The 13,418-nt window shown below is 39.6% G+C and overlaps 1 protein-coding gene across 12 annotated transcripts in view; it reads left to right on the plus strand.

Moving 5' to 3' along the window:
• TCERG1 (transcription elongation regulator 1) overlaps positions 1–13,418 on the plus strand; it is a 32,640-nt gene that overhangs the window by 17,375 nt on the left and 1,847 nt on the right. For 7 of the 12 annotated variants that reach the window (XM_046900418.1, XM_015294051.3, XM_025155028.3 and 4 more), the window contains 10 exons: positions 429–495; positions 1,299–1,434; positions 2,427–2,516; positions 3,221–3,339; positions 5,375–5,525; positions 10,187–10,351; positions 11,140–11,322; positions 11,709–11,888; positions 12,797–12,880; positions 13,119–13,219. In XM_046900418.1, the coding sequence (XP_046756374.1) occupies positions 429–495; positions 1,299–1,434; positions 2,427–2,516; positions 3,221–3,339; positions 5,375–5,525; positions 10,187–10,351; positions 11,140–11,322; positions 11,709–11,888; positions 12,797–12,880; positions 13,119–13,219 (1,276 nt within the window). Of the gene's footprint in view, positions 1–410; positions 496–1,298; positions 1,435–2,426; positions 2,517–3,220; positions 3,340–5,374; positions 5,526–10,186; positions 10,352–11,139; positions 11,323–11,708; positions 11,889–12,796; positions 12,881–13,118; positions 13,220–13,418 lie in introns of all 12 variants that reach the window. The other 5 variants (XM_015294049.3, XM_015294050.3, XM_015294052.3 and 2 more) reach the window with 1 other exon arrangement.

Consider the following 13,418-nt stretch of genomic DNA (forward strand, 5'->3'; position numbering starts at 1 on the left):
CAGCTGGAGTACAGTTTGAAAACAGCTGCCAAGAACAGAGAATGTGCAAGAGGCTGCTCAGTTGAGACACCTTTCTGGTATGAGTTCTAGCAAATGGTCCTGGGATGACACGTGGGCTTGGTAGTTGGAGGAGAGCTAAGTGCAAGTACATAACCAGGAGATCCAGGTGTGCTTTGTTAGGCTGTTTAGTCTGAGTTCTTCCCTGGAAATAAAAGGTCAGTGTTGCCCATTTTAAATACAAAGCTTGTCATAAGTCCATTAGTCCCACCAGTACATTCTGATGGTATTTTTCTGGAAGCAACTTAGACTGCCTGTTCCTTTATCAGAGTGCAGAACTGCACATATTGTCCATCCTCTGTTTTTGCACAAGGCTTCATGGGTGGGTAATCAAAGATAAAAATCTAAAGTAGTATTGAAATCTCTTACAGTTAGAGAAGAGCATGAGACTACAGAAGAAGCAAATGAGGATGAACCAATTAAAATTAAAAAGCGCAAGTAAGTTTGGAGTTGGTTGTTTATCTTGCTTATGAATATCTGCACGAAGTCCAACAGTCCAGATTTTCATAGCAATTATTTCTGTAAGATTAGTTTTCGCTCTGTTATGGTAGTTTGAATGTTCTGTTTACTTTTTCACCTTGTTTTGTGTAATGGAAGCTATAGACATTACTTCAGTCGGAGTTACTTCTACATGCTATTTTAAAAACAGTTTCAGAGTTTTGTTTGTTATTTTGTACTCTTAGGGGTGATCATAAAGTTGTTCATAGTTTGTGAATTTGTGTTCAGAGCTGAGCACTTTTGCCCATAGTAAATATAAATCAACAAATTGTGCATTTCTTTCCAGAAATGTTTTGATGGATAAATATATCACTTCTATTACAACATTTTCTGCCATAATCATTGTAAGGTATTCTCAATTTGAATTAAATCCTGTAGTCTTTTTCACAGAGCCCCACGGTCTTGAACAGGAGATGAGAGAATTAATGCAGCTCACCTAAAATCTATTGTACATCTGACGAGGCCATTGAACACAACCAGAATGTGTTAAGCTCTTGGACTCGTTTGTTGGCACTGAAGTTGTTGAGAATACCTTGGTTACTTGAACTCTTTCAGTATGAAAGCATTCCTATCCAAGTCGCAAAGAATGGTCATGACTTGTAAGCCTGTACTTCTGAATTAATGTGTCCTATCTGTTGTGACCTGGTATCATTCAACCTCTGACCCACAGGGCTGACTTACTACTTCTCAAGTCATACTGTATGTTTAATTGTTTTTTTTTGTTTGTTTGTTTGTTTCTCCAGGAAGGATGATAACAAAGATATTGATTCAGAGAAGGAGGCTGCTATGGAAGCTGAAATTAAAGCTGCTCGAGAGAGAGCCATTGTCCCTCTGGAGGCTCGGATGAAACAATTCAAGGACATGCTTCTAGAAAGAGGGGTTAGGGAAATAAGCATGTGTGTGAGTGAGTGGCTGAGTGAAGGGGTGAGAGGAAGACTCAGACAGAAATCTTAATTCTTAGCCAATTCAGGACCTGCAGCACTTTACACAAGGAAAACAATTTCATCATTCATTCAATTCGTGGCTGTGTTTGGTACAAGAGCCTATATTTCAATGAATGTTAAAATCAGCAACATTTTGATTTCTAAATAGGTGAAATTAAACAGTTTCAAGATGGAGGTGAGGGGGGAGGAGAGAGCAAAGAAAAAAAAATCCAAGTTAAGTAAGCATAAAATTGGAAGATGCCAGTGGAAATAAATAAGGAATGGACACTTAATGTTTTGGGAGGTGTTCCTACATAGGACAATCAGTAAGTTCCAGTAAGTAGTAAAATTACATAGAAAAGCAGTGAATAGTCTGTACACCCTTATCCTTAAATGGGAGACTTTTTATTTTTAGTTAACTAAATTGGAAATTTCCTTTATACCAATCAGTCTAATTTATCTATCAGAGCTATTAGAGTATAAATTCAGTTTTTCTGGAAGTTAACTATGTGAAGTGGTTCCAACTGCCAGTGAGCTTTATTTAGTTTCAACAGCTAAATGTTATAGGTTAACTATAATAAAGCTTTCCTGAGATTAACTTGAGCCTGTTTAAGTTGGAATCTCTTGTACCAGAACTGTTGTTTAAAAATCATAACACTTATATCCAATGCCTGCTCTGTACTTTTTCTGAGAACATAAAATCTGAAGACTGACTTCTTAGTTTTCTTTTAATGTCACACAGCAGTAGTTACTTTAATGAGTAATTAAGTGTGTGTTATTGCTCTGGCTGCCCCCCCCACAGCTCATCATCTATTAGTGATGAAAACTTCACCATGAGTTTGTCTCTGTCTTTTCATGTCCTATATTTTTTAAGTAAAACTGTACAACCTCTGTATATTCAAAGAAAGTTAACCATGAGTTAAAGTCTGACTTTATTTTTAATTGAAGGTCTCTGCTTTTTCAACGTGGGAGAAAGAACTGCACAAGATAGTTTTTGATCCTCGTTATTTACTTCTCAACCCTAAAGAAAGAAAACAGGTAAAAAAGTCAAATTCACTCTCCTTCCAGCTACTGCAGGTATTATCTAAATCCTCAGTCAATTTTTTTTTCTCGGTGTCAACCTTCCTGTGTCGTCAGTGTTGCCAGGGATTTTAGTTATGATTAGGGGTTGTCTTGAAATTGAAAAAGCCATAAAGAATTTAGTTGATAGTTCTGCTGTTTCAAGATACAGTATTTTAATGCAGTAAAACTTGTATGCACAAAAAATCTTCCCAAAACCTGAATGAAATGGTCAGAATCTTCAGTATCTTGTCAAACTGCTGGAGTAACGATTAATGCAGTTGAAAAAAATAACAGTAATAAAAAATAATTTAAAAATCCCACGTTTTTTTTTCTTAAGCAAGTTCTCACTCAAGAAGAAGCTTTGAATGGATGTATGGAAATAGAAGAGTCAAAAACACAAGGAGTGTCTGCTTGCTTAAACATGTCCCACTAAAATGTTAACATTAACATGTAAGGATCTGTTCACTGCTCTCAGATCACACGTTCAGTGTGTTGGAGTTCAGTATATTGGAGTAATTCACATATTCAAATACAAAGCATTTGTAACCGTTCTTTCTGGCTCGTCTTTATTGTGGTGGGAGGAAAGGGACCAAAGGAAAAGGAAGGAAGTGGGTTTTTTCTCCCTCCTTTCCTAGAGCTGATGTGGCTGCAGGTTTTTATGTTTTATGTTGTTTCTATAGGTATTTGATCAGTATGTGAAAACCCGAGCAGAAGAAGAGCGCAAGGAGAAGAAAAACAAAATAATGCAGGCCAAGGAGGATTTCAAGAAAATGATGGAAGAATCAAAGATTAATCCGAGGTAAGGACTTCTCTGTCATTCGTGTGCATAAGCACTGTAAGAACTGAGTATTTTGGGTGGTGGTAGGTAGGTTAACTTCATTAACCTCTTTCAAAGTGATCAAAGAGGAGAAAAATGAGGTATTAAAATCTTTTTTTTTTTTTGCCTACTGGCACTCAATTAGTCTATAAAATAATAGAACGTTATCAGGTTTTATGTATTTAGTCATTTTGAAGAAGTTCCCACAATGTTCTCTGGAATGTGAGAGTTTTCAAGATCCACCACAGTTGTTCTTTAGTACCCCTGTTTCCTAGAAATACTTGTAGTCTCTGAGAAGTGTTAGGGAAGATTCATCAGTTTGAGAGTTTGAAGGGACATTTTTTTGTTTAAAAGTGTGTTAACAACAATATGACAATGTTTTGATTGCTTTAATCTGAAAGTTGTTACTCACCCTTCTCACCCAGGCTGGCATGCAGTGATAACAGTGAAATGATAGCAGTAAATGTACTAATGTTCAAGATTATATTGCTAGAAATGTTTGTTTCACAACTTTCTCACGTACAGTTCATGAAATAGGTGCTTGTGTCAGCAGGTGAGCATTCTCTTTCAGCATCTCTTGGCTTACTTGGCATTAATTCTTTTACAGTGAAGTAACTGCTTCTTTGGTTTGCTTCAGTTTAATTATTCTAGTGATCGGCGTTGGAAATTGATGGAACCCAGTGTTATGTAATCTGATGAACAGCTCTCACTTAAAGCACCAGTCTGCTCATTTAACAAGGGCAGAAACGTCAGTAGTCTAGGATGAATGGAGTCATGAGACTATTTTAAGACAAAATGGATCAGTGAGTTCCATGTAGCATTCACAGACTAACAGCAAAGGTTCTTGTTAGCTTTAGTGTTCTCTGCTTCCAAGATATCTGCAGTGTGTCATATTGGGATTAATTCTTACCTAATTATGGACTGGGGTGGGAAAGAGAATTCCGACTGAAAGACTGTCTTGTTTAATCTTATGCTTTGTCTTCTGGTTTCAGTGTTTGTCTAAAGATATTGCTGTGCCTCTGTGAGCGTCAGACTACTTTTAATCATCTATCTCAGTCCAACATGCTCAAGAGTTTGTGTTCCACTTAAGCAGCTCTTGTTCTTCAATATAGCTGTACATTCATTTTCTAATCTTTTTGAATAAGCTACCAAATTCTCTTCTTGTTTCAATTTACCCTACAGCAACAGTAGGCTGGATTTTCCAAGTCTAATTATTTCCATGCTGTGATGAAAACATTCGTATGATTATAAGTGTCTCACGTATTCTTGGGGCCAGATTTGCATCAGAGCTTGGAAAAAGCAGAATAGTGGTTTTTTTTGAGGTAAGTGGCAGTACTATATCTACTGCACAGATTGGAATCTGGCCCTGGAGGTGAGAGAACTGTCAGGAAAATGCTATGGGGATAATGGGTTGAAAGCCCAGTACTGCTGCAACTGCCCATAGTGTTTGAAGTATTTTCAACTCTGTGTGTTTTAAGATAAAGGCTATACAGTGTTCACTGTAGGGGAAGATTTCAGTAGTCAGTGTTATATTGTGACTAACACAATAAGATGATCTCCTTGGTTAAACTCTTAGCATGGTTTGGCTGCAAGTGAATGCATGCAGTTTTTGATTTCACAGCTGTGAAATACCTGGACAAGACTGGTGGCTGAACTGCTTAACCACAAAAAAGACAACTTATAGTCAGTTGAGTTTTCATTTCCTCTTCTTGGTTGTGTTGTAATTTCTCTTCCTACACCTACCACCTGCATGTTCTGCAGGTAGCTCTATTAAACCAGAACAACAACAAACCAACGCCCTACAAGTGTCTAACATGTGCGTGCCTACGCTGGACTCCTTTCTGTAATTCATTGATCAAGCATCTCTATAGTGAGAACATAGGATGGTTTTTCTTTTTTCTTTTTGTTTTTCACTGTGCTCTGGCATGTATACCAGCAGAAGAAATATTTCTCTGCTGAACCTGCTTCCCAGCAAAGACAGCTCTGCCACATTAGTTCACTTGCCATTTTGTTGCAGAACTACTTTTAGTGAATTTGCAGCCAAGCATGCTAAAGACTCGAGATTCAAGGCAATTGAAAAGATGAAAGATCGAGAGGCCTTGTTTAATGAGTTTATCACAGCGGCAAGAAAGAAGGAAAAAGAAGATTCGAAGACGAGGGGTGAGAAGGTAAGGTGAATTTTTTTTAGCTCAGCGGTGTGAGTGGTGCGAGCCTGAGTGAGATGGGACAGAGCTAGTGCTTGGTTTGCAGTGTGCCTTGTCTGGGACTCAGTCCTGCCCTTTCTGCAGATGTTTTACAATGTGAGCACTTCACAGATGTCTCTTTGGTCTTTCTAAACTAACTGCTTTTAAGTTTGCAGGTATAGTGACTTAAGAGTGTGTTGAGCTCATATATAGGACACTGAGCTTACTTAGAAGAACGCTTTAAGGTATTGTGCCAAGGCACTGAAAGGAGCACAGCTCTGTCCTACTTGGCTGGGAGGCCCAGAACCGGCCGTTACCTCTCTGTTCTCTTAGTGAGGACAGTAAGATCTTAGAATTCTCTGTAGGCTGCTCCAAGTAAATTTCAAACAGCTTCCATATTTTCTTTCCATTTAAAGCTAGCACTTCAGTGACTTAATCTTTCAGTAAATATATCTTATGTATAAACTGCTGCTTATTAGAATTAAAGGTCAGCTATTAAAGATTAATGAATTCCAAATGTCATCTGACCATACTGTCAATAGTCAGGAGCAGGCTTGCAGAGAATCAAGGAATGGTTTGGGTTGGAAGGGACATTTAAGATCACCCAGTTCCAACCCCCTGCAATAGGCAGGGACTCCTCCCTCTAGACCAGCATTCTCGCAGCCCCGTCCAGCCTGGCCTTGAGTGCTTCCAGGGAGGGGGCATCCACAGCCTCACTGGGCAGTGTCTTCCAGTGTCTCACCACCCTCACAGGAAAAAACTTCTTCCTAGTATCTAGTCTAAATCTACCCTCTTCCAGTTTAAAACCATTTGCCCTTGTCCTGTCACTACTTGCCCTTATAAAAAGTCCCTCCCCAGCTTTTCTGTAGGCCCCTTCAGGTACTGGTAGACCACTATAAGGTCTCCTCAGAGCCTTCTCTTCTCCCGGCTGAAGAGCCCCAGCTCTCTCAGCCTGTCCTCGTAGGGGAGGTGCTCCAGCCCTCTGATCATCATCATCATCATGGCTCTCCTCTGGACCTGCTCCAATGACTCCATGTCCTCCTTGTGTTGGGGGCTCCAGAACTGGATGCAGTACTCCAGGTGGGGTCTCAGGAGAGCAGAGCAGAGGGGCAGAATCACCTCCCTCACCCTGCTGGTCACACTTCCCTTGGTGTGCTCTCAGTGCTAGGAGAGCAGCTGACTGTGGAGGTGACATTGGTTTTTAGCACCAAAATATGCAGCCTTACTGCAGTGTCCCTGTGTGGTGTGTGAGTGGGGAAAAGAACCTCTAAATCCTGATCATTTTTGACATTTCAGTCTGCAGTGTCTATTCTGTAGTGTAAAGTTAATGTACGTTTCACTTGGGATACTTGCAGAAGAGAAAAATGCTGAGCAGTGCATTAGATTTGCAGTCAGTTTACTTGTTCAATAAGTCTTGTGTGTTTTTTTTTTCTTAATCCAGGTACTCTGATCTTTTTTTTACCAAATGTTGCCTTATTGCCCATACTGTCAATACATGATTGTGCTCTTAGAGGAGAACTGATGTATTTCACAGCTAGAATTTTACATACTGCTTTTCTGTTGTGAAAGTGGTACTTTAAAGCATTCTTGCAGCTTAGTTGAAAGCCTAAAAAAGTAAAATGTTGTATTGTTGCATGATTGTTCTTAAGTTAAAGTTAAAGGAAGAGAGACTGTGTGTGCTTGCTTTTGAAATAATGTTTTTTTTTCTCCCAAAGCCTTTTGTAACCATTTTATGTATTCTGTTTTATAACAAGTGGATAGACTTTACAGTTATGTGCTGTGCGGCCTGTCAATCAGTTCAGTCTGACAGCTGTCAATCACTGACACGCAAATATTATGGGATTCCCTAGTGAGGAAAGAATTGGTATCTCTGTGTGGTGACTTTAGCCTCCCGCAGCTCCGGTACTTTACATTTTTTTAGTTTTTTTCCTTGTGAAGTGATGAGAGTTGTACCTGCAATGTGTTAACTGCCAAAAAATAGACCTCTAAATACACCTGAAATATTTTCGGCTTTATTTTCCTTTGATTCTGAAAGTGTTTAAAACAAAAGAAAATTTAAAGCATTGAACTTGAAGCTTTCTCAGTCTGTCCTAAAAGTCCAAAAGCTCCATTTAAGGAGGATCCACTTTACAGAAATCTTTAATGTAAGGGTTTGAAGTTGTCTAGTATTTTGAGTTGTGGCTCGTTGGGTGGTGGGGTTTTCAGCTGCTGCTCGTGTCAGTGAGCAGAATCTGAGCACTTCTTCATGGCAGAAAGGAGCGAGTGCTGTGTGCTGGAGGTGGAGGGCATGGGGGAGGAGACAGGGAGCAGATCCCTGTGCTGGTGCCATGCTGGGGCACTGGGATGCTGCGTGGCTCTGCCGTGCTGTGCTGCAGCCATCAATGCTGGGCAGCAGCGCCTGTCCTGCCAGAGCCCGGTAAGGGCTCCCCCTCAGTGGTGTTTGTCAGGCTAGCTCCTTGTTATGTGCTTACATGTACTGAACTTCAAATCAAAGAGCTGCAGTCCTAAAAGGCTGTTCTTTGGTGAGACGTTTTGAAGTTTTAATTAAAAAGCAAATCACAGTACTTGTGCTGTAGATGTTGCAGATGAAAGATAGTTCTGGCTGCAGTTAAACCCACGCTTTGAGAGTCATTCAAGTTTCTTAGGGAATTGGCTCCATGCTTCCTTTCTTCTGCAGCCATTGCTTACAGAGCATCAGTGTTGGGGGGGCTGGGGGTGGTGGGGCGGGTGGGGCGCAGTGCTGGGAGCACACAGGGTGAGGGGGTGGGGATGGGGCGGGGGGTGGGATGGTGCCCTGCATGGTGCAGGGCTTGACAGGCTTTGGGTTTGTGTTGCACTGCTGTGGAAACACTTCTTGCGGTGCTGCATGTTCTGAGATCTGATCCCCTTTTCCCATGGAATATCTCTTTCAGACGTTATTTGTGCAGAGTGCTTCTGGTTGAGCTCTGAGAGACCCTTACTTTATAGACTTCTGTAGTATGATCTGGGCACTGTTTGATTTTTGACATATTTCTAATGCCATGGCTTAGAAAGCTTCATATTTTTATACTGCATGCATGTTTAAAGATGTTTTGAAACGACATTCTTTATCTTAAAATGAATAAATGGTTTGCTTAGCATTTTGTTCAGCTTCTTTAAGCAAAATGACAGTGCTGTAGATACGGAGTAACTCCTCTGCTGGCTCTGACCAGCCGTTCTCTAATCTCTGCTTAATATCTGAAACTTTCTGAGATAGTAAAGAAAAAGTCTATAAATCCTTTTATGTCTATGAATTAATATTGTGATTAGTTTAAGTTATTGCTGGATCAGCCTGCAGAATGTTGTTCTGAGCTTTGTTTCATTCTTCCATCTGTAACCAATCCCTTTTAGAACAGCAGGTTGGCAGTTCTCTGGATATGCAGAGTGTTCACCTCCATTGTGAACCTCAGTGTCCCAGAGCTAAACTGCTTTTGGTGATTTTCAAATGGATGAGGAGAGGTGATAAGTAGCACAAATGGAATGGCTAGTCCTTAACTAATTATTTTAGTGGTGTGCCAAGACCAAAGAACTTTGTTCCATAGGCCAACGAGGCTTGGGATGCTACGAAGGCAACGTGTTCAACTTGTGTGTCCAGTCTGTCCATTCACTGGCTCCAGGTTGTTCAGGGAGTGAGGCTAACAGGTCCCTTGCTTCTGTTCTCAGACATGGGGTCTTAAATGCCAAACCAGACTGGTGTGGAATCAAGTGTTGGAAATAAAAAGGAAAAATTATCTAGGACTTAAAGCATGTCAGGAATGAGGGAAATCATCTACCCCAGAAAACAGAGGTGTAGGAAGGCACAGCAGTTGCTTTTGTGCCTGCTGATCCTGGGAGTTTGAGTGAAAATTAGTTGCTAGCTTTTGTCTTAAGATTTAAGCATTAGTTGCTAGCTTTTGTCTTAAGATTTAAGCAAACAAACAACAACAAAAAACCCAGAACAGAAATCCAGCAGGACTGATGCTGTGCAGCCGTTCATAGTGCTGTCATTTTGGGCAGACTGTTGTCATCCCACTTAAAATTGAAAATGTAAACTAAAACAACTTCTTATTTGCATATCTGTCCTTTAATGTAATTCACTTAATTACTGCTGTATGTGTTCAGTTCGCTATTGTTTAGATCCATCTTAAGATACTGCTACTTATGAGCAGACCCAAGTGTTTACCTCTGTTTATTGTACACTTGCAGTACGAGTCCTTAAATAGGTGATTTATTTAGAGCCCTGTTTAAAAGTGCATAGCATCTGTGATATTGACAGAAAAGTGCCGCAGTGTAGAATCAGTAGCTCGTTACTTTGGTATGTAAAAGCTCAAAAAATAAGCTGAAATTGAGGAAATAAAATTTGTATTGGTGAATCATTGTTTAATGAGTATAGTTCATCTTAGATTTAGCAGATCTTCCTGATATATTTCCTTTAGCAAAATTTTCCCAAAGAGGAAGTGAATCTTAGATTGTGAGGTCTAAATTCAGAGTTCTAGAAGTTTAAATGATTTTTCTAAATTAAAATGGTATGTAATGTTAGTATACTTCCCCCTAATGGAGGTAAGTTCATTTCTTTTTTCATAAGAGCAAACTGCTATGTATCAAAGTCTCTTTCTCAAGTGTTGTCTTTGTTCTTGTCTGTAAAATAGATCAAAATGGACTTCTTTGAACTACTGGCTAACCACCACCTGGACAGTCAGTCTCGCTGGAGCAAAGTGAAGGACAAAGTAGAGACTGACCCTCGTTACAAAGCTGTGGATAGCTCTTCACAGAGGGAAGACCTTTTCAAACAGTACATTGAAAAAATAGCTAAGGTATGTGTGTGACATTTGAAGGTGTAACTGTGCGTGTTTTGCTGGTTACGTTGCTAATAATGTGTGAAGGAACTCACTGTAAGATAGACTCACGTGTGCTTTTTTTCCATGCTTAAGAAAACTCTGTACGGTGGTTGTTTGTAGAAGTACCCTGGAATGACAGTGTAAGTCTTAGAAGTGCTGTCCATTTGCTGCTGCAAATCTGCATGGTGTGTGCACGCATACATACACACAACAGATGAATTTATTCAGCAGAACAGAAAAAACAGAGACTCCTTTAAGGTCACTGGCTATAAAACCTCAGAACGTGCAGACATCACACTGATGACTGCGAACCAGAACGGGTACTTTCCTGTTCTGTGATCTTCATATCAGCTGAACTTCCAGGATTATAGGTAGCTCATACGCAGTTCCTGCACTGGTTCCTTTCTCTGAATGCAGCGTTCCTACCTTGTTCTTCCAGGAGAGTAATGGTGGAGGAAGTAAAAGCTGGCTAAAGACGGTTATATTGCTTCCCTCAGCCATTATTCACAGTCAGGGAACGCACTCCTGAGAATAGTTGCTCTGTGATGAGAATAAGTCTGTGTTGTAACCAGACTTCTTTCCCCCATGCAGCCTCTACAGCAATTCAGCACTTCTTGAAGCAAAATTTTGTAGCCTTTTAGATCTTACATCACTTTGAAGTATTTTGTTCCGAGATACTTTGGGTTTGATAATACTCTCATTTCAGAGCATGAAAGATGTCACGTTGTTTTTATTGAGGAGAAACTTCTATCCTTACATTCCAGAATTTAGATTCTGAAAAGGAAAAGGAGCTGGAAAGACAGGCTCGCATTGAGGCGAGTTTGCGTGAACGAGAAAGAGAAGTGCAGAAAGCTCGTTCAGAGCAGACCAAGGAGATCGACAGAGAGCGTGAGCAGCACAAACGGGAAGAAGCTATACAGAACTTCAAAGCACTGCTGTCTGACATGGTAAGACACAAATAGGTTCTCTCCTCTGCATTTCATGCCAGGAGCCTGGCAGTGTGTTCTTTTCTAGTTGATGTGCTGTATAAAAAGCACTCTGGCATTTGTAATTAAGTTTATGTAGAAATAGAATTATCTTCTTTACGTGAGAATAGACTTCCAGGTCAGTGTGATTTTTCCTCCTGCGTTTGAACCCATAGCGCTTCCCTCAGCTGCTGCATGGTTAGTGTTTATAGGAAAGCTGCTATTGTCTCTTAATTGTTTTTGAAGAGCTTTCATTTTTGATTTGAACTATAGTTTAAAACAAGGGGTAGAAAAAAGCTAAGCATTACGTAACAGTTGTCAGTGAACTACAGAACAAACATTTACAGGAATAATCACCCTTTGCCCAGGTGCGTTCCTCAGATGTGTCGTGGTCTGATACCAGAAGGACCCTGCGCAAAGACCACCGATGGGAGTCTGGCTCCTTGCTGGAAAGAGAAGAGAAGGAAAAGCTCTTTAATGAACACATCGAAGCACTTACCAAAAAGAAGAGGGAACACTTTAGGCAACTTCTGGATGAAACTTCAGCGGTAAGAGCTGTGTGTGCTCAAACGTGAAATCCTTACAGGTCCATGGGGAGTTACATTCTTCAGTTTTCTGTCACAAGTTAATTTTGTTTGGCTTTATTTCCCATTTGCTTCACCACTCTTTTTTCCCCATAAGAAAAATGTAAGCGTTACATTTCCTTACTTGTTTATCTTGAGTTCTGTTTCAGTTTAACATACAGTTCATTTGCATTTAAACTTCTAATCAGTGATTTTTTTTATCTCCTGCAGGATGTTACATTTCTTCAGTATTGAATTGCTTGATATTCTTTTCTATATGGCATCTTGCTCTTTCAAATATCCAATATGTTTATCTCAATACCAGTAAATGATCTTTTGTCTGTCTCAGCGTTCTGTTTTAAAGCATGCTTGTTAATCTGAACTCCTGTGTCAGCTGAGGGAACCTGTCATCTCCTCAGTGTGCTGTGGGGTTCTTGTGAGTCTTGATCTTTAAAATTGTGTACAAACTTCAGTCAGCTTTCTCTAACCCTACAGCTCTTATGTTTTTAAGGCATTGGTTAAAAGCTCTTAGAACAGCAGGCAGATCTTAGTGTGATGGAATCAAATGGCAGATGTTATTTTGAAGCAGGCTTCCTGTAGGTAATTTTTCACAGCATCTATCCATAGATATGTTCTGGAAAAAGACCTTAGAGTGTAAATGATGTTTGTGAGTATGTTGATTTGAAAGTGTTTGAAGAAAAGTAAATGTATGAGATCATCTAATAAAAAAGTACAGTAACGGGAATGATACGAACCCAACACTTGGATACAGCAGCGATTTTGATGCTGTGCTTTGGAGGTGGTTGCTTTCAGATGTGGTAATATTTACACTCCGCATTTGTAGAATATGATTTTTTTCATGCAGTTTTAACTGTTTTTGCTTCTTTTGAAAGATAACTTTAACATCAACGTGGAAGGAAGTAAAAAAGATCATTAAAGAAGATCCGAGGTGCATTAAATTTTCTTCAAGTGACCGGGTAAGAGGTTTGCACTGCTGTTGTTGGCCTTCACTGTGGTGCAGGATACAGAGAAAGAAAATCAGGGACTGTTGAGATGATGCCTGCTTTATGTGAACGTTCATATTTCTTAATTAAAAAATGTAAAAAGTAAACAAAAATGCATTCATCATGTAACTTCTACTTGTATCCAGTGTGTTGAATTGCACGAAGTACTTCATCTGCATTCGATGTTCTGAGTTTGTCTTTTGTCTTTCAGAAAAAACAAAGGGAGTTTGAGGAGTACATTAGAGACAAATACATTACTGCCAAAGCTGACTTCCGAACATTATTGAAGGAGACCAAATTTATAACATACAGGTGTGTAGCAGAATGTCACCCAAGAGCTCATCTTTCTGTGCTTTTGTGTATAAATGGCAACAAGCTGTTCTTTTTTTCCCTGGAATAATTTTGCCTAAATTAATTCTGTAATTTTTTCATAATCTGCCACAAAAAAAAAAAAGAATCTGTAGTTGACAGAGGATTCTTATTGTTTTATTTAGACATTTCTCTAATGGTT

The sequence above is a fragment of the Gallus gallus genome, chromosome 13 (assembly GCF_016699485.2).
Source record: "Gallus gallus isolate bGalGal1 chromosome 13, bGalGal1.mat.broiler.GRCg7b, whole genome shotgun sequence".
NCBI classification, from domain to species: domain Eukaryota; kingdom Metazoa; phylum Chordata; class Aves; order Galliformes; family Phasianidae; genus Gallus; species Gallus gallus.